Source organism: Bos javanicus, chromosome 26 (assembly GCF_032452875.1).
Source record: "Bos javanicus breed banteng chromosome 26, ARS-OSU_banteng_1.0, whole genome shotgun sequence".
NCBI classification, from domain to species: domain Eukaryota; kingdom Metazoa; phylum Chordata; class Mammalia; order Artiodactyla; family Bovidae; genus Bos; species Bos javanicus.
The window spans coordinates 15860647-15880750 of NC_083893.1; the positions used below are offsets into that span (position 1 = coordinate 15860647).

Here is a 20104-nt window from a genome sequence, read left to right on the forward strand (position 1 = left end):
TTGGGACGTTCTTCCAGTTCTCCCGTGTGCACTGGATGTTCAGAACTGCCCCCATGCATAGTTTTTTTTTGTAGATATTAACATTTTATTTTATTTTTTAATTTATTTTAATTGGAGGCTAATTATAGTATTGTAGTGGTTTTTGCCATACATTGACATGAATCAGCCATGGGTATACATGTGTTCCACATCCTGAACCCCTCTCCCACCTCCCTCCCCATCCCATCCCTCAGGGTCATCCCAGTACACCAGCCCTGAGCACCCTGTCTCATGCATTGAACCTGGACTGGCGATCTGTTTCACATATGATAATATACATGTTTCAATGCTATTCTCCCAAATCATCCCACCCTCGCCTTCTCCCACAGAGTCCAAAATTCTGTTCTTTACATCTGTGTCTCTTTTGCTGTCTCGCATATATGGTCATTGTTACCATCTTTCTAAATTCCATATATATGTGTTAATATACAGTATTGGTGTTTTTCCTTCTGGCTTACTTCACTCTGTATAATAGGCTCCAATTTCATCCACCTCATTAGAACTGATTCAAATGCATTCTTTTTAATAGCTGAGTAATATTCCATTGAGTATATGTACCACAGCTTCTTATCAAGTCGTCTGTTGATGGACATCTAGGTTGCTTCCATGTCCTGGCTATTGTAAACAGTGCTGCGATGAACACTGGGGTACATGTGTCTCTTTCAATTCGGTGTGTATGCCCAGCAGTGGGATTTCTGGGTTTATCAGAACTGTCCGCATGCTTAATAATAGGATGATCAATAGGCTCACCTTGTTTGGAAACAGAGGTTGTTTACAGAGAGACAGTATGAATTACCCCTTCGTTGCCCATCAAGTGGGAATCTACATATCTTTCTGAAGAATTTTTTTTGTCCAACATGTATATATAACTTTTAGAAATGTATAATAGATGAAAATCAAATACTTGTTTCTAATTACATATTCAATTTGCATATATAATAGTATATTAAGAAATAGTACCTCTTTATTCAGATCTGTTTGCATACATCTTCGATGTCAATATATTCAGCATCACTGAGCATTTTTGTGGTCTTTAGCCACAAAACAGAGCATCTTCACTTTTGTCCAAGTTTGTAGCAGGTACAGTGCCTTTTAAGTGTACTATCTTGTTACTAGAAATTTTGTCTCAAGCCACAAACTTCCAGATGCATTATATTTTTTCTTTTATTTGTTCTATAAGTATAAAATTATGATCTACTGTAAAGAGACCTAGTCTCTTTACAGTAATGTTTTAAAGACTCTTCATGAGTGTTTGCAATTGAATGGTTATACCTTCAGGAATTGGGAATCCTTCATTACTTCATGTCCATTTTCTTCCTTTCCTATTCCACTTAAACAAAGCCACAACAAAAAAATTGAACAAAAAATCACCTTCTAAGATTTTCCTGTGGTCCAGTGGTTAAGACCCCACACTTCTCCTATAGTGGGCATGGGTTTGATCCCTGGTCAGAGAAGTTCCACATGCCACAGCAAAAAATAAATAAAATAAATTACCTTCCAAACTAGATTCAGTATTGACTGAGATAATTTCAGGATGACACACCTCCTCCAAATAGTGCCTGGCCATTCAAACTAATAGAGAAAACACCCATAATATGAGAGATGTTAAGCAAACATGCTTTCTCTTTTCTAAGAGATTATTTTGAGGAAAAACATCTTTTTCATTTATGTGAATCTAGTATTTCTTTGCCTTGGAATAATAAGTAATTTTTTCTACTCTGTGCTCATGGAGATGTTATCAGTTGCTTACCATCTTTTGACCAGACTTAGAATTAATTGCCTATTTGCCTCAAATTTTCTTATAATAGAAGTGAATGAAGTCTGTCAGTCATTGTCCGACTCTTTGCGACCCCATGGACTGTAGCCTACCAGGTTCCTCCGTCCATGGATTTTCTAGGCAAGAGTACTGGAGTCAGCTGCCATTTCCTTCTCCAGGGGATTCCCAACCCAGGGATAGAACCCAGGTCTCCCACACTGCAGACAGATGCTTTACCGTCTGAGCCACCAATAGCTAAAATAAATTATCCTACAGATATTGCCAGCCTGCCTCTAGCAGTGTTTTCATCTTCTATTCTAGTTATCCAGTTAAGTAGCTTTCATAGAACAATAGTTGAGTGAAAGATGAAAAATAAGTTAAATTGACAAAATAAACAAGGTTCGTTGCAGTACTTCATAGAAATATATTCCCTAAGTTAAGAGAAAAACTAGATGCTTCTTATCTTAACATTTGGTAGGTAGCTCCAACAACTCAAAATAAGTCAGTTAAAACTGACCTTGGGAATTTCCTGGCAGTCTGGTGGTTAGGACTCTGTTTTCACTACTCGGAGTGCTGGTTCAATTCTTGGTCCCTGGGGAACTAAGATCATGTGAATTGCATAGTGTGGCAGAAAAAAAAAAATTAACCTTTGTTGTTAGGAAATGAGGCAGATTGATGTGGTATTTTCAGACAGTGAGTGTTCTATAGCTAGCATTATATACTGATATCCTTAAACTATGATATTTCCTGTCGTTTTTTAATATTTAAGATTTCTTTATGACTTATAAAATTATCAATTTTTGGTTCATTATTAAACTTCTATGGAAGGAATATACAGGGGATTTTTATGACATGACACACATGGATTTAAAGTGAAAATGGCTTCAGGAATCTCCCCATGATGGACTATTCAGTTGTATTTTTAAATGATGTCTTGGAGATATCAACTACATATCAATAACTTGAACACTATTATCTCTCTCTGTTGTCCTCGAATTGAGTGATTTAAGAATTATGTGATTTTCCTCGCTACAGCGATAGGCTCTGATTAACTCATTGATAAAGCTTATTTCTCAGGTCATTGTGATTGCGTATTGAATGAAATGTTTACTGGGACCTTCCAGGAAGGGTACTTTGTTTTTCTTTTGTGAAAGTTATTATTAGAAGAACAGCTAGAGGATCTTTGAAAGTTGTGCTCTAAGGATGTGACAGTTGGCATTGCTACAGTCATTTCTCTGATCAAAAAGCCAGCCTCAAGATGAAGCCCACACATGGAGGAGGGCATAGCTAAGAGAGTGGTGGAGAAGGGAAGTCTCTGACTGGTGCTATGAGCCTCTTGGTCAAACAGAAACCAAAGTTACAGAGAGTTATTACAGAGACCTGAATATACAGAATATTAGTCCTGTGGTCTGATACATTTGCCTAAATGTATTTGATATCACTTTGTGATTCATTTTGAAAGTACTGATATTTGATATTTTACTATTTCTGATACAGTTTGTACTGTTAATCATGTTAAACTAGCATCTTTATTTGGCAAATATTTGAGTCATTAAAGATGTATAAATCTATCCTATTTTCAGATGAGGATGGATTGATACCATGTTTTAAGCTGTAAAAAAAAAAATCACCCTCTAGAAATTTAAAGCATTTTTTATGCTTAAACATCTGTGATAGGAAATACTTGAATATAAATTCCTTCTTCTTCTCATGTGAAAAATATTTGAGTGACAATTCTGTATAAAGCTCATTTGTAAGGTGAATATATAAATGATATTGGTGAACTTGCTTTTGTGTTGCCTTTTATATTAAACATGTACTTAGTTAATTTTTAATAAAAGATTTCACTTTTTGTTCATTCTTTAGTGGCTGTCCATTTTGCTCAGCATGAATTCCAAGTATTTTTGCCCTATAATTTAGTCTATACTTTATTTCCCATCCTTTTTCATATTCATTGGGATTAATATTTGCCTAATCCACACTTTTGCTTATTCCCCCTCACCTGTTCTTTCCAAGTCTTTCTGTCTAATTAATGCTTATCATTTCTGCCTTGGTTCTGATCCCAGCTCTTAAGTAAAATCTTTGTCAGTTATCCACAGTAACTTTATATAAAATGGGCTCTCTTATAAATGGGCTTCCCTGGTGGCTCAGAGGGTAAAGCGTCTGCCTATAATGTGGGAGACCTGGGTTTGATCCCTGGGTTGGGAAGATCCCCTGGAGAAAGAAATGGCAACCCACTCCAGTACTCTTGCCTGGAAAATCCCATGGACTGAGAAGCCTGGTAGGCTACAGTCCATGGGGTCGCAAAGAGTCGGACTCCAGTACTCTTGCCTGGAAAATCCCATGGACTGAGAAGCCTGGTAGGCTACAGTCCATGGGGTCGCAAAGAGTCGGACATGACTGAGTGACTTCACTTTCACTTTTTTCTTATAAATAAGCTACTTTATTTCTTGTAAGAAAAGTCAGACAACACTGAGTAAAGTAAGACAAGTGCCCATCTAGTCCAACCCTCCAGAGGGAAACCTAATTGTTCAAATTCCTTAATGTTTTTCTATGTATATTTGACCATAATAGGACTTATTTGGTTATCATGTTTTTTGACTACCATATTGGAGAGTACAGTTCTAAGGACTTAATCGTATTTGTTTGATTTTTCTTTTGGCAAAAATACATCAAGAATGATGATATGTACTTCACATTGCATCAGGAAACGCATACTACCTGATGGTCTTTTAAAATAATGTGTAGATAGATTGGTGATTGAGTATTGTTAGCTTGAGCCTCCCATTTTAAAGTTCCCTATTAGCCTCTCACTGAATGATTTTATCTATCTCATCATTTTAAATTATTATAGATAGCTAATTGACTATCTGCTAATATCATCTTTGTGCCTCAGTTTCCTCTACTGTGAGTTAGGTGCCTCACAACATTGTTTCAAGAATTAAATGTGTTAAGTGTTTAAAACACTGTGTGGTACGTTGTCAGCATCAGTAAATGCTAGTTGTTATTTTTAGTGTGTTGACTTAGGAGTTTTATTTTGCTCTCTGTGTACTGGCATTTGTTTGCATGGAACATGCTTTATTGGGTAGTATTCATTGCATTCTGTCTGGCAGTGAGTCCAGGTCACATTGTAGGAAAACAAAGTGCCATGTAAGTGATAACAAACCTCATATGTATTTAGCATCTATGGTTTTTAATAAGAAAAACATTAGCAGAAAAGGGGATTACACTTGAGTTTATAATGAAGAAAAGAAATTTTGATCATAATAACATGTATATACTAGATACTGGAAAATTTTGAAAACAAAAAAGAAATGAGTGACTCTGCTGTTTTTGACACTGAAAGGCTGTACAGTTCTTTGAGATGGAAGTTAGTAAAAATGAACATACAAAGTTCTAAATAATTTGAGAAAGAAGTCTCTAAAAATCCAATGCAGTCATGCAAAGGAACTGTCGGACTAACAGCTTAGATTTAGTAGAAGGAAGAGGAGATGTAGAATTAAAGACAGTTATAAAAGAATAGTATAGGGACTTCCCTGGCAGTCCAGTGGCCAAGACTTCACCTTACAAGGCAGGGGGTGCAGGTTCAATCCCTGGTCTGGGAGTTAAGATACCATGTGCCTGGTGGCCAAAAACCCCAAACATAAAACAGAAACAATATTGTAATGAATTCAATAAAATGGTGCACATTAAAAAAAATGTTAAAAAAAAGAATAGTACAAACCATTGTAAACAGTGGCCAGAAACCAAAAGTAAAGCTTGAAGTTTATAGAAAATGATTGACATCATAAATTGTTTTTTAAAGTAATATCAAATAAGATGAAGCTTCAACAAGATTATCAGATTTTTAAGAGGGATGGAACCATCGTTTGTATTTTGCAACCATCAGATTCAGTAGTGAGAATCAGTCTTTGAGTTAGAAAAAATAGTAATTTAAAAGAATTATATGCCATGGTAGGAAAACAGCTAGTTAATAAGAGAAACGCTTGATCACTTTAAGTGCATTTAATTTTCTTCATTTGAGTTAATGTCTTTATCTGCCAGTGAACTTGAAGATGTACTCATGAGTAATCATTGAGAATAATGTGGAAAATATATTTGTTATCTGGAGATGATCAAATACTAGCTTGATTTCTTTTTGTTTTAGAAAGGGAATAATGTGGGTTCTGGAAATTATAAGTCACAATCTTGTTATTGATCTGCAACTTTCTAGCAGAAGCTTGTGAACATTTATGAAAAAATGCTCAAATGTAGAAATTTAAATATGTCCAACAAAAACATATCATGTTAAACCAACTTCATTTCTTTTAAGAGAATTATCAATTCAGTTGAATGAGAAAATACCATAGTGACAGTTTTTTAAATTTTAGTGAAATATTTGAGTCTTTGGCCTTTTTTTGGATAAGATATGTTGGTGAATTGTTGTTTCAGTTTAAAATAAATAGGTAGATTTATAGTAATTAGAGTCAGAGTAGGTTGAAATCCAAAACCAGTATGATTAGAGGTTCAATGTCACAGTTGAGAGAGATCTTCAGAGCATTAAAACAGGATTATCTGTTTCTTGTGTCAATGTTTTTATCATTGATCTGGCTGAAAGTTTAGAAAGTAGGCTTATTTGATGTAGATTATTCAAAGCGGGACTTTGAATAATGGACGTGATATCATAGACTTGGAAACTGGAAACTGATATCATAGAATGCAAACAAGAACATCTTCCTAAACCTTACCTAATTAATCTAGTACATTTGTACCTTCCCCTCTTTTAACATTCTTTCATACTTTATATATTACATACATTAATAGTTTAGATTGCTTCAGGGCAAAAAAGTGACTTTTTTGTCTATCTGATATTTTTACCAAATTAATGTATGAATTGTATGTATTCCTTATTATAGCGTAATATCTTAAATGACACAGATTTAATTGGAAAAGTCACTGCATAAGTGTATTTTTATCTACTCTAGGAATATGAAGCACGGACGGGGAGAGCCTGTAAACCACCACCTCAGTCTTTAAGACGAAAGAATTTTGAATTTGAGCCACTTTCTACCACTGCCCTGATTCTTGAGGATCGACCATCGTAAGTATTTCTCATCAGGCACACTGTATTTTAAACCTAAATTTAATTTTTCTTATTAGTATTTCACTTAAAAGATATCAAGAAATTAAAGAAATTGGTTTTAGAAAGTTCTTTTTAATCCCAGTGATGAATCCTAACATAAATAAGGAAGAATTGTTGATCTCCAAGATTTATGCATATTTTCTTTAAGTCTCTATGAGCCAGTGTATGAAACATACAATATATATAACATAATATATCTGTTACTGTGTCAGCCTTCCTCTGCCTTATCTTTTTTTAATTGAAATATAGTTGATGTACAGTGTTATATTTCAGGTGTACTGCATAATGATTTGACACTTTTATATATGTTATGAAATGATCTGGATAACAATAACCATCCATCCATCCTGATACAAAGTTATTGCGGTATTATTGACATATTTCTTATGTTATATCTTATATCCCTGTGAATTATTTATTATATAATTAGAGATTTGTACTTCTATTTGTTTTTATTTTTTTAAAGGTCTACCAGTTTATTGCTACCAACCCATCTCCCTCCACCCTCATGCATGTGTGCTGAGTCATGTAACCCCATGGACTACAGCCCTCCAGGCTTCTCTGTCCATGGACTTTTCCAGGCAAGAATATTGGAGTGGGCTGCCATTTCCTTCTCCAGAAATTTGTGCTTCTTAATCCCCTTCATTATTTTGCCCACCCCCTCCCACCCTCCTCTGTCTTACCTTCACATGATAGAGCAGTTAGTTTTCGTTTCTTTACATTTAATATGCACTTAAGATATATTTGTCTTTTTTGCCGTGCAAGTACTATCAACCAATTGGTTTACTGTTATATTTTTGAGACTTCTTTAGTGGTCTAGTAGTTAAGACTGCCCTTCCACTGCAGAGGGTATGGGTTTGATCCCTGTTTGAGAAACTAAGATCCCACATGATCTATGGTGCAACCAAAAAAAAAAAGGAAAAAAAAAAAACATATATATATATATATATATATATCTCCTTAATACCCAGGAAAAAATCTTGAACTCTTCCATTTCCATTTTTGTCCTTCCCATCTTAGCCTTCCACAAAGCTGCTGTTCTTCAAAATAAAGTATCTGATTTGTTATAAGACAAAGGACACCTTCCCTAAACCAAGACTACCTGGTCCTTAACTCCTTTTTTTCCTTCTTGGGCTCTCTGGACCTAAACTTTTTCTTCTTCTTCTAGATTTCTCTTTCCTTCCAGTATAAAAACTCCTAACTTTATGTAAAGTCATGTTCCTAGTCTGCAGCTTTTCCCACCCATTATCTTGATGAGTATAATAAAAAAAATCTGGAGCCAAACAGGTAGAGGTTGAACATGTTTTTAGATATTATGAGAGAAGAAAAGCTGAACATAAGTAGATTATTTTTTTATTCTTGTTACATTTCTTTATACTAAAGAATTGTGATCGCAGTACTCTTTTTTTAAGGATTTGGTAAATATGTCTATATTCATTGTTCATTAGTATTAAAAAAAGTTTTTAGTTATGAGAACATGTCAAAGTTTTATTAATATTTCAGTCTTGCTGCCAGGTGAATGAACAAGGCCAATTCAGAGAGTGCTTAGATAAGCAAGGAAAGAATACCTGGCTAGGTAAAGAATACTGACTAAAGATCTTTAGACTCTTGACTGACTGACATCTGGGTAAAGTGAAAGTGAAGTTGCTCAGTCGTGTCTGACTCTTTGTGACCCCATGGACTGTAGCCTACCAGGCTCCTCCCTCCATGGGATTCTCCAGGCAAGAGTACTGGAGTGGGGTGACATTTCCTTCTTCAGGGGATCTTCCCAACCTAGAGATCGAACCTGGGTCTCCTGCATTCCAGGCAGACACTTTAACCTCTGAGCTACCATCTGGGTAGGTAATAGACAAATTCCCAGACCTTTCTTAAACTTTTAAAAATTCATCCAAAATAGATTAAGCTTTTAACCAAGAATGGTAACTTCCTTCCAGGAGAAGTTTATAAAAATACAATGCAAAAAGTTTTGTTCTAAACAGTGTTTGGGATAAATATTTCTTTACACCTTACTCTTTTATAATTAAACTTTTCTTTTAAGCCATGTCTTCTCATTATTACCCTCATTTGGAATGCAGTTATCCTTTATCTACTTCTCACCTGCCTCATCCTTTAAGGATCAGGCTTTTTCCTTTCTTTCAAGTCTGTTGACTTTTTCAGCCTTCAGTGAATTCTTTTACTTCTGAATGCTTTTAAAAAAATCTTTGTTCCATGTGATTTTCATGAATTGGATTATGGTATGCTATGGTGTGGTTTTCTTCATGTTCTATCTGTTTGGGGTTCATTGACCTTAATGTATCTCTGCATTTATAGTTTTCTATTGATTTTGGTAAAATTTTAGTCTTTATTTCTTCAACAGCTTTTTGTTCTGCCCTCCCTCCTTTCTTCTGAGATGTACATTAAACATGTTACTTGGTATTTTTCCATGTCCCATAGCTCATTTATGTTTTTTTTTTTTTTGGAGGGGGTGGGGTTTCTTCTCTCTCTGTACAGTTTTATATTGTTGTATCTTAAAGTTCACTTACTTTTTCTTCTGTAGTATATAATTTGCTGTCAGTCCTATCTTTTGAATTTATCATTCTAGAAATTTTCATCTGTAGACATTGGATTTGGATCTTGGATTTCTCTTATCATGTTCCTTTCTTCTTCTTGAGTATATTTATAACAGGTTTATCATCCTTGAGTTCTAATCTTGTTATCTGACATTTTTGCACTATTTCTGCTGAGTGATTTTTCTTCTCATTATGGCTTTTATTTTCCTGATTCTTTACATCCCTGATAATTTCTATTGGATACGAGATACTGTGTTTTTACATGGTTGGGTATTGGACTTCTTTGTATTCCCTTAAATAAATATGTTTTGGTGGTATGGAATGGCTTTGATCCTTTTGATCTAATCATCATTAGAGTGCTTCCAGAACAGCCTTTAGTGTAGGGCTAATTTATAATTTATCCTTACTACTGAGGCAGTGCCCTAAGGATTCTATTGAATACCCTATTAGGAGATCTCTCTACTTTGATGGCCCAGTCCAGTGTGATTTTGAGAATGTTCTACCTATTTCTTTCTGGTGTTTCTTTCTCTGGCCACTATAGTTTAATCACACACATACATAGTTCATTGTTCAGCCAAAGCCTCTGCAGCTGCCTTCTCTCTGGTCCACAGTTACTCAAATTCTATCTCAAACTCTTGTTTTCTCACTCAGCAAGACTGGTGGGCCCTGTTTTGGCACTTCCTCTCAGCACTGAGACCTGGAATTCCAGGGAGTAAGGTCAGGCATCTGCAGGGTTACCTTGTTTCTTTTTTCATAAGGAGCATGGTCTTGTGCTGCCTATGGTCCAGCATCTTAAACTGTAGTTTAATGTATTTTATTTATTTTTGTAATTAATTAAGGCAAGAAGATAAACCTGATCCCTCTTAATTCCATTATGGCCTGAAGCAGAAATCTTAACCTTTATTCCTTCCTGCTACAACATACCTAAGGAATCTTAATCTGAGATGGCAAGAAGTAGAATATATAATTTGAAAGTTTGTCACATACCTTTCCCACCTAGCCTGTTGAAAATCATTTAAAAAACTGGTTCTAAAAATTGGACATTATTATGACATATTTGGATATGTGGTAATATTCAAGTGTATTTCATTTTGCATAGTTATATATCTAAATCATGCCTCTGTGAAGCCACTGATTTTATAAACCAAAATATAATATATGCAAGTGAGTAACTGATTATCACAATTTTATTTAGAATGTTATGTTAAATCTCTAATAAAGCAGAAAGCGTATAAATCCTCCTACTTATTTACCAAGAGAAATGAATGCAGATAGCCACACTTGAATATTTATAGTAGCTTTTATTCATAGCAGCCCCTAACTGCAAGCAGTCTAAATGTCCATCCACATGGGTAAATGGAACATTACTCACCAATTAAAAGAAATCATTACTAATACACAGGACAAAGTGGATGAATATCAAAAATATGCTGAGCAAAAGAAGCCAGGCACAAAAGAATCTATACAAAATTCTTAATAGAGACTAATTAATCTATAGTGATAGAATCAGATATGTGATTGCATAAGGTAGGAGTTTGGTAAGTATTAAGAGTAAAGGGGTCAAAAACTAACTGGATTGATGGAAACATTCTGTATCTTGATTGATGCTTTTTTTGCATAGATATATACATTTGTCAAAACTCATCAAACAGTACTCTTAAAATATGTATTCCATTTTGTTGTGTGAAATTACACCTCAAAAAAGTTGACTAAAAAATAAACTATATAGTGAGTTTAACAAATAAGCTAGAATTATTGGCTAAAATCAAACATGTTTATATGACATATAAACAAATATATATGATATTTGATATATATAACAAATACTAGCAACCTGGATTCTGATTCTTTTCTAAAATGCAGAGTTCTTTTCAACCTTATACTTTCTTATTGTATGAAATGTGAAAATTAAGTTAGAAATTCTTTTGTATCTGGCTATAAAAAGAAAGGAGGTCAGTAAACTTAAGTTAGTCTTTAAAAAATTGACTTAAATTTTGTTTTTTCCTCAGAAATCTTCCTGCCAAATCTGTGGAAGAGGCTTTACGTCACCGACAAGAATATGATGAGATGGTGGCTGAGGCTAAAAAACGAGGTATAAAATTTAACTCCAGGTGATATATTTTATTTATTGATGTTTCCTACTAAATTCATTTCAACAGGATGGCAAATGGTGAAATTGACCAAGTCTGTCTTTAAGATGATGCTGACTAAATTTGTTCTTAAAGAGAAATAAAATGTCGTACAAGAATCTTAGTTTTTAAATACTTTTACAAAACTAGTTTGAGGAGAAAGGCCCCACACTATCTATGAGAGACCTAGTAATTGCAACATAAACGTAGGACTCCTAGTACTTTGATTTATAAATGAAGATGTTATGCATGAATCCATTCAGGAGATTCATTTGTTTTTTCACTAGGCTTTTGATATTTTATAATTTAAGAATTTTGACATTTTGCAGTAACTTTCTATAGGTTATGGGAATATGATTTGGAAGTAAAAATTGATTTCATGACTTAATGAAGTTTCTCTCAATTCCCAGTTGTGTCATTTTGACAGGCACAGAAGTGTAGATTCTTATGTGTATAAATTCACACATTTATTCAGTCTCTCTTCCAACCAAAAATAAAACATAAGGATGATTTAGCAATACTTACTTAAGTATTGTTAGTTCAGGGTACATTTTTAGAAAATATTACACAGTTATCTATATTTTTTAGCATAAGCTTTATTAACAACTGATATTTTTTCTTTGACTTAAGTGAATCAAATGTTATTATAATATATACTTCTGCTTTCTGGCACAATCTTTTTAGAAGGCATAATTATGTAAACATTGGTTGAGTTTATTTTACTATACAATTTGAAATATTTCTAGCATACCCAACAAATTTTAATTGACTCTTAACATTGACATTACTATTTGACTAATATTTAAGATGATTATTGATAAATTAGATGAACCTAACAGTATATGATAAAAGTAACATTGAATTGGGAAGTAAGAAGGTCAAAGCTTTAATCTTATTTTATGCTTCCTGGATGTGATACTCTAAATAAATCTTAATTTTCCTCATCTGTGAAATGTTTGTGTGTGTTGGGGATGAAGGGTGGAGGAGGGGGCAGTTGACTGCATCTGGGCTTTTCAAGCCCTTCAGTCAACACTTAAAATCTGAATACATAAATAAAAGAATATGGAGCTATTTACTTGCCCCCTTAAGATGGTTTGTGAGTCACATGTGAAACACAATTAGAAAACAGTTTAGCCAGGTAATCTCTGAAGTCCCACTGGTTCTAAAATTCATTCATTCTCTGTGTATGTACTTCTCTATTTGGGGGGCATCTCTTATTCCAAAATTGTGACTCCTGATCGTCAGAATGGTGTTAGGTGTATGTGTGTGTGTTAGGAGGATTTTAAAATTTCCAGGTAATTAGTAAACTGAAACATCATAGTAAAAGAAAGGGTCACTGTAATAGTGCCATGGCAATATCATTTTTCAATGTCATGTGGGTTTTTGTTTTTGTTTTCTGTGCCACATGGCATGTGAGATCTCAGTTCCCCGACTGGGGATCAAACCCATACCTTGTGCATAGTGAAGCTCAGAGTCTTAACCTCTGGACCACCAGGGAAGTCCCTGTCATGTGGTTTTATGTCAAGAAATTCATAAACCCATTGTATGAAAAAATGGTATTGGTTAGTTGCTCACAGTTGTTTATTTTTACATAATTAATTCATGAGAAATTTTACTTCATTAAGTATAAGTAGACTATGTGATATAGTAATCTATTTAAATTGTTTTTTCTGAGCTTTGTTCCATCCATTTTTGTAGAACAGAAGAAGCTACTTTTATGTTAAATCAAGTTCATTTTTTCCTCTTTTTCCCTATTTCTCTCCTTTCCTCTTTCTCCTTTTTCCTTTCTTCCCCTTCTTCCCTTCTTCATTTCCATTCTTCCTTCCTTTTACCAGAATATTCTTTATGAGAAAGTCTCTTTTGTAGACTTGGGTAGAAAGAGAAGGGCATTTTGATCTGGCTGTTTTATATTGAAATAATTTTTACTTGTTTAAAACAGAAATTAAAGAAGCACATAAAAGGAAAAAAATAATGAAAGAACGGTTTAAACAGGAAGAAAGCATTGCAAGTGCAATGGTAATTTGGATCAATGAAATACTACCCAATTGGGAAGTAATGTAAGTAAGCAGACTTTTCCTGAATTTCAGTCTGTCTCCAAAGATCTCATGTTTCCAATTTTATATTTATATAACTTCTAGCATGTATCTTATGTTTTGGCTAAATTATACTGTTAACCAGTGTTTGAAAATTTTCATGCTTACCTCTGTTCTTTGCTTTTGTAAATCCCTTAATCTCTAATGCCTGCTTCCCTTACTGACCACCCTTTATGCATATCAGAATTTTATCTATCATTTGAGTCGCATCTGAATACTTGTTGATCCATGAAATTTCTAATTTCCTGTTACCATATTTTCTTAATTCTAACATACTATCTATATTGCCAGATGTACTATTGATGTAATAGCAGGATTTTTGGCAAAGAAAATATTAAACATATACATTCATTGTAATATGCATTTATTAAATGGTAAATATTAAAGCGATTTTGATATGCTTCTCATAATCAAGATAGTATGTTATATATGATTTTTCCCTTCTGTAATGTCCCATTATACTTTGAGACTAATACACTTCTTGCGTTACTTTGCCTTTTATTTTTTGATAATATTTTTATACATTCATTATTTTTCCTCTAGACTGGTGGGAGATGACTTTTGCAATGCCAAGTATAGGATGTGCTTTGGGAATGTATTGAATATTGGCATAATGTGACAGATATTAGGCTCTTTACACAAGTAATCACATTTGATTCTCACAACCTTTATTCCCTTTTATCTTATAGGGATTCTCAAAGTCAGAGAGGTTAAGTGATTTGCCCAAGGTTGTACATTTAATGAATGGTTAACCAGATTTGAACTCAAGTCTATCTGATTTTAAAGCCCACACTTCTTTCAGTAGACTATGCTGCCTCCCAAAGACTAAGGCTTTACCCATAGTAAATACTTTGTGATTTTGTTTTTGGTACTGAATTGACAATGCATTTTTATATTCTTTTTATTATGTTTTTTCATAATTTTCCTATATTTCTTATTCTCTCATTGTACCCTTAGTGTAAGTGGCAATTATGGAAGACAATTCCCTTTAAATTGCTGTATATTTTTTAGGCATTTTTTGCCTACATGCATGAACCCAAGGAAAGAATGCATCACATACTTAAGTCTCTATGTTCTAAAAAATTATTCAGCCATTTGGCCACATACTAGGTAAACCATCATGGAACTAGTATTTTTGGTATAAAAAGTAACTTTCTCCTTTTTTCTCCCCCTTCAATTCTAGGCGTAGTACGAGAAGAGTTCGAGAATTGTGGTGGCAGGGATTGCCCCCTAGTGTTCGTGGGAAAGTTTGGAGTCTAGCTGTAGGAAATGAACTAAATATCACTCCTGGTTTGTATTCTATATTGATTGAGTTACTCCCACACATGATAATAGCCATCTTCAGAGTTACAAAACAGATTAATAGATTGGTCATTTAAAAAGGCGCTACATTTTAAGAGCATACTTCATTCCCCACACCCTCTAAAACCTGGTACAATTTAATGTTACTGTATTTCATATTATGTATATAAAATTTGTGTTTTCCTTTAGTTTACAACCATCAATAATAATCTTGGCATTGAAATATCTTAAACTGTGGATAATAACTTCAAAAACTTCTGGGTCTAGGTAGCAGTAGATGAATAAGCATCAATTCAGTTCAGCTCAGTCGTGTCCAACTCTTTGCGACCCCATGAACTGCAGCATGCCAGGTCTCCCTGTCCATCACCAACTCCCGGAGTTCACTCAAACTCACGTCCATCGAGTCGGTGATGCCATTCAGCCATCTCATCCTCTGTTGTCCCCTTCTCCTCCTGCCCCCAATCCCTTCCAGCATCAGAGTCTTTTCCAGTGAGTCAGCTCTTCGCATGAGGTGGCCAAAGCACTGGAGTTTCAGCATCAGCATCATTCCTTCCAAAGAACACCCAGGACCGATCTCCTTTAGAATGGACTGGTTGGATCTCCTTGCAGTCCAAGGGACTCTCAAGAGTCTTCTCCAACACCACAGTTCAAAGCATCAATTCTTCGATGCTCAGCTCTCTTCACAGTCCAACTCTCACATCCAGGAAAAATAAAATAGTCTAGTTGTGGGCAAGTTTCCTCTTTATTCAAAAAAACATAAATATTATGGGAAGGATAAAAATTTATTTTTCTGTCTCTCTACCCAAACCAGTCATTTTGAATGTTTATATTTAAAAACTTGAAAAAAACAGTAGTAAGATTCTCATTGTTTTTATTTTTTTAAGTTTCTTAAAACCCTGAAGCATAGGAGTAAAATGTAGATAGGAATAAAACGTAGTGTGGTTTTGATGAATTAAAAAAATTAGATAAAATAAGGATAGTATCACATAGAGTAAAATAATTGATATTATTAAAAATGGTCTGAATGATAATGATAATGCCAGACAGAGGCACCACAAAAAGACTTTTAGGGATTATAATAATGTAAATAATACACTGTTACTTAAAATTTTTTATTTACGTATTATTGAAAAAAATTCAATAGTAAAGTACAAACTGCATGTCTGTCCCCCTCTTTCACCCAAACATCTTCTCTTAATCCTACTATGTATTAGTTAACAATTTGGTATATGTTCTTCCAGATCTTTTTTCTATGCACATAAAAAAGAGTACATCTACTTATGATACTTTTTAAGCTTTCTTTTTTTCTTCCTTTTATTTTTTTTCCACAAACCATCTGAACATTCCTCCATGTCAGTGCATACAGGTGTATTTATACTTACTATAGCTGCACTGTATTCCACGTTTTGGCTGTACTATAATTTATTTAACTATTTTTCTAGTGATTGCTAAATCAGAGAGATTTGTGTCAAAACAATATCAAGGCGCGGTTTTTTTTTTCTCCTCAAAAGTGAGTAAAATGAGTGAATATTACCCACACAGAGTATGACTGAAAATAATTTAGAAATATTTACCAAAAGCTTCAAAAAATGTAACCTCTAGTCTATTTATTCTAGTTCTAACACTTGAAGTAAATAAACAGATTTACAAAAGCTTTTCTACAAGGATATTCATTACAGCAGTCAGTATTATATATAGTCGTTTAGTTGCAAAGTCGTGTCCGATTCTTTGCGACCTCATGGACTATAGCACACCAGGCTCCTCTGTCCTCCACTATCCTGGAGTTTGCTCAAATTCATGTCCACTGAGTCAGTATACTATCTAACCATCTCATCCTCTGCCACCCTCTTCTCCTTTTGCCTTTGATCTTTCCCAGCATCAGGGTCTTTTCCAATGAGTCGGCTCTTCACATCAGGTGGCCAAAGTATTGGAGCTTCAACTTCAGCATCAGTCCTTCCAATGAATATTCAGGGTTGGTTTTCTGTAGAATTGATTGGTTTAATCTCCTTGCAGTCCAAGACCTTCAAGAGTCTTCTCCAGGAATTTTTCAGAATTTATAACAAAGACCTAAATGCCTATCTTTGGTCTTAAAAGTGATGCAAAAAAAAAAAAAATTTTTTTTTTCCCCCCAAAACACTGAAGAACATCTTTATTATAGCATGGGATAAAATCCTTCTATAACAGCTTAGATTGGTAAATAGGATTACAAAAAAATACACATATTTTGTACAATAAAAGCACTGTGATTAGTTGTGCAAATATGCAAACTCTGGAATTAAACAGTTAGGCTTTTCATAATTTCTCGTGGTGAGAAATTGATGAATTCATGAGATAATGTATTGTAAAATATGCTTTTCAAAGACTGTCTTTAATGAATTAATTTATATGCTTCTCCCTTCTGCCTTTATGGAAGTATTGAAAAACCCATACATAATTGAATTGTGTTTATTTGATTTCTTAAAATATTTGATTTCTTAAAATATGGCAAGTAGTGAATCATAACTGTAGAAATGTAGTCCATTGTGTTAAAATAAATCTGGCTAAGGAGACATAGCAAAAAAAAGTGATGCCAACTGAGTAACATGATCATATATGGTTTATAAAATTGATTTTCACAAATAATGAACATGTCATTTTAATGACTTTTTTCCAGTTAAAAAATAGAATTTAAGGGAAGTATTAAGAATTAAATTAAGCTTAGAAAAGGACTGTATTGGTTTAAGGTCTTAAGAATCAGTTTGCATACAGGTAAGATGATGAAGTATTGGTAGCTATGTTTTATTTGAAGTTTTGTTGAGAACTTTACCTTTACAGTATTAAGTATATATAACTTAGACATTAAAATATTAAGTTGGTATTAATCTTTTGCAATACTCTAATCAAAAAGTTTTTTTTTTTAAGCTCAAAATTTATAAGGCTTATAAAGTAACCGGGTCATTCATTTTCAAGTTAATTTTAGCTTCTTTCAATTAAACAGTTATGTATTCAGGAGTGAATGAGGTTCAGTTCAGTTGATCTGCTGTGTCTGACCCTTTGCGACCCCATGGACTGCAGCACATCAGGCTTCCCTGTCCATCACCAACTTCTGGATACTCAAACTCATGTCCATTGAGTTGGTGATGCCGTCCAACCATCTTATCCTCTGTTGTCCCCTTCTCCTCCCGCCTTCAATCTTTCCCAGGATCAGGGTCTTTACAAATGAGTCAATTCTTCCCATCAGGTGGCCAAAGTATTGGAGTTTCAACTTCAGCATCAGTCCTTCCAATGAATAATTAGGACTGATTTTCTTTAGGAAGGACTGGTTGGATCTCCTTGCACTCCAATGGACTCTCAAGAGTCTTCTCCAACACCACAGTTCAAAAGCATCAATTCTTCAGCACTCAGTTTTCTTTCTAGTCTAACTCTCACATCCATACATGACTACTGGGAAAATGATAAATAAAATGAACGATAAATAAAATAAATGATAAATAACATTGAAAAACCATTAGCCAGACTCATCAAGAAACAAAGGGAGAAAAATCAATAAAATTAGAAATGAAAATGGAGAGATCACAACAGACAACACAGAAATACAAAGGATCATAAGAGACTACTATCAGCAATTATATGCAAATAAAATGGACAACTTGGAAGAAATGGACAAATTCTTAGAAAAGACCAACTTTCCAAAACTGAACCAGGAAGAAATAGAAAATCTTAACAGGCCCATTACAACCATGGAAATTGAAACTGTAATCAGAAATCTTCCAGCAAACAAAAGCCCAGGACCAGACGGCTTCACAGCTAAATTCTATCAAAAATTTAGAAAAGAGCTAACACCTATCCTACTCAAACTTCCAGAAAATTGCAGAGGAAGGTAAACTTCCAAACTTATTCTATGAGGCCACCATCACCCTAATACCAAAACCTGACAAAGATGCCACAAAAAAAGAAAACTACAGGCCAATGTCACTGATGAACATAGATGCAAAAATCCTTAACAAAATTCTAGCAAACAGAATCCAACAACACATTTAAAAGATCATACATCATGATCAAGTGGGCTTTATCCCAGGGATGCAAGGATTCTTCAATGTCTGCAAATCAATCAATGTAATACACCACATTAACAAATTGAAAAATAAGAACCATATGATTATCTCAATAGATGCAGAGAAAGCCTTTGACAAAATTCAACATCCATTTATGATAAAAAAAAAAACCCTCCAGAAAGCAGGAATAGAAGGAATATACCTCAACATAATAAAAGCTATATATGACAAACCCACAGCAAACATTATCCTCAATGATGAAAAATTGAAAGCATTTCCCCTAAAGCCAGGAACCAGACAAGGGTGCCCACTCTCACCACTACTATTCAACATAGTTTTGGAAGTTTTGGCCACAGCAGTCAGAGCAGAAAAAGAAATAAAAGGAATCCAGATTGGAACAGCAGAGAAGGCAATGGCACCCCACTCCAGTACTCTTGCCTGGCAAATCCCATGGCTGGAGGAGCCTGGAAGGCTGCAGTCCATGGGGTCGCTGAGGGTCGGACACGACTGAGCGACTTAACTTTCCCTTTTCACTTTCATGCATTGGAGAAGGAAATGGCAACCCACTCCAGTGTTCTTGCCTGGAGAATCCCAGGGACGGGGGAGCCTGGTGGGCTACCGTCTGTGGGGTCACACAGAGTCGGACACGACTGAAGTGACTTAGCAGTAGCAGTAGATTGGAAAAGAAGTAAAACTCTCACTGTTGGCAGATGACATGATCCTTTACATAGAAAACCCTAAAGACTCTATCAGAAAATTACTAGAGCTAATCAATAAATATAGTAAAGTGTCAGGATATAAAATCAACACACAGAAATCCCTTGGATTCCTATATACTAATAATGAGAAAATAGAGAAATTAAGGAAATAATTCCATTCACCATTGCAACAAAAAGAATAAAATACTTAGGAATATATCTACCTAAAGAAACAAAAGACCTATATATAGAAAACTATAAAACACTGGTGAAAGAAACCAAAGAGGACACTATAATAGATGGAGAAATATACTGTGTTCATGGATCAGAAGAATCAATATAGTGAAAATGAGTATACTACCCAAAGCAATCTGTAGATCAA

The 20104-nt window shown here is 34.4% G+C and overlaps 1 protein-coding gene across 7 annotated transcripts in view; it reads left to right on the plus strand.

The window, feature by feature from the left end:
• The window catches only part of TBC1D12 (TBC1 domain family member 12), a 119036-nt gene that overhangs the window by 84629 nt on the left and 14303 nt on the right, over positions 1-20104 (plus strand). For all 7 annotated transcript variants that reach the window (XM_061402852.1, XM_061402849.1, XM_061402847.1 and 4 more), the window contains 4 exons: positions 6760-6875; positions 11476-11558; positions 13535-13652; positions 14872-14978. In XM_061402852.1, coding sequence (XP_061258836.1) covers positions 6760-6875; positions 11476-11558; positions 13535-13652; positions 14872-14978 — 424 coding nt within the window. The remainder of the gene's footprint in view (positions 1-6759; positions 6876-11475; positions 11559-13534; positions 13653-14871; positions 14979-20104) is intronic.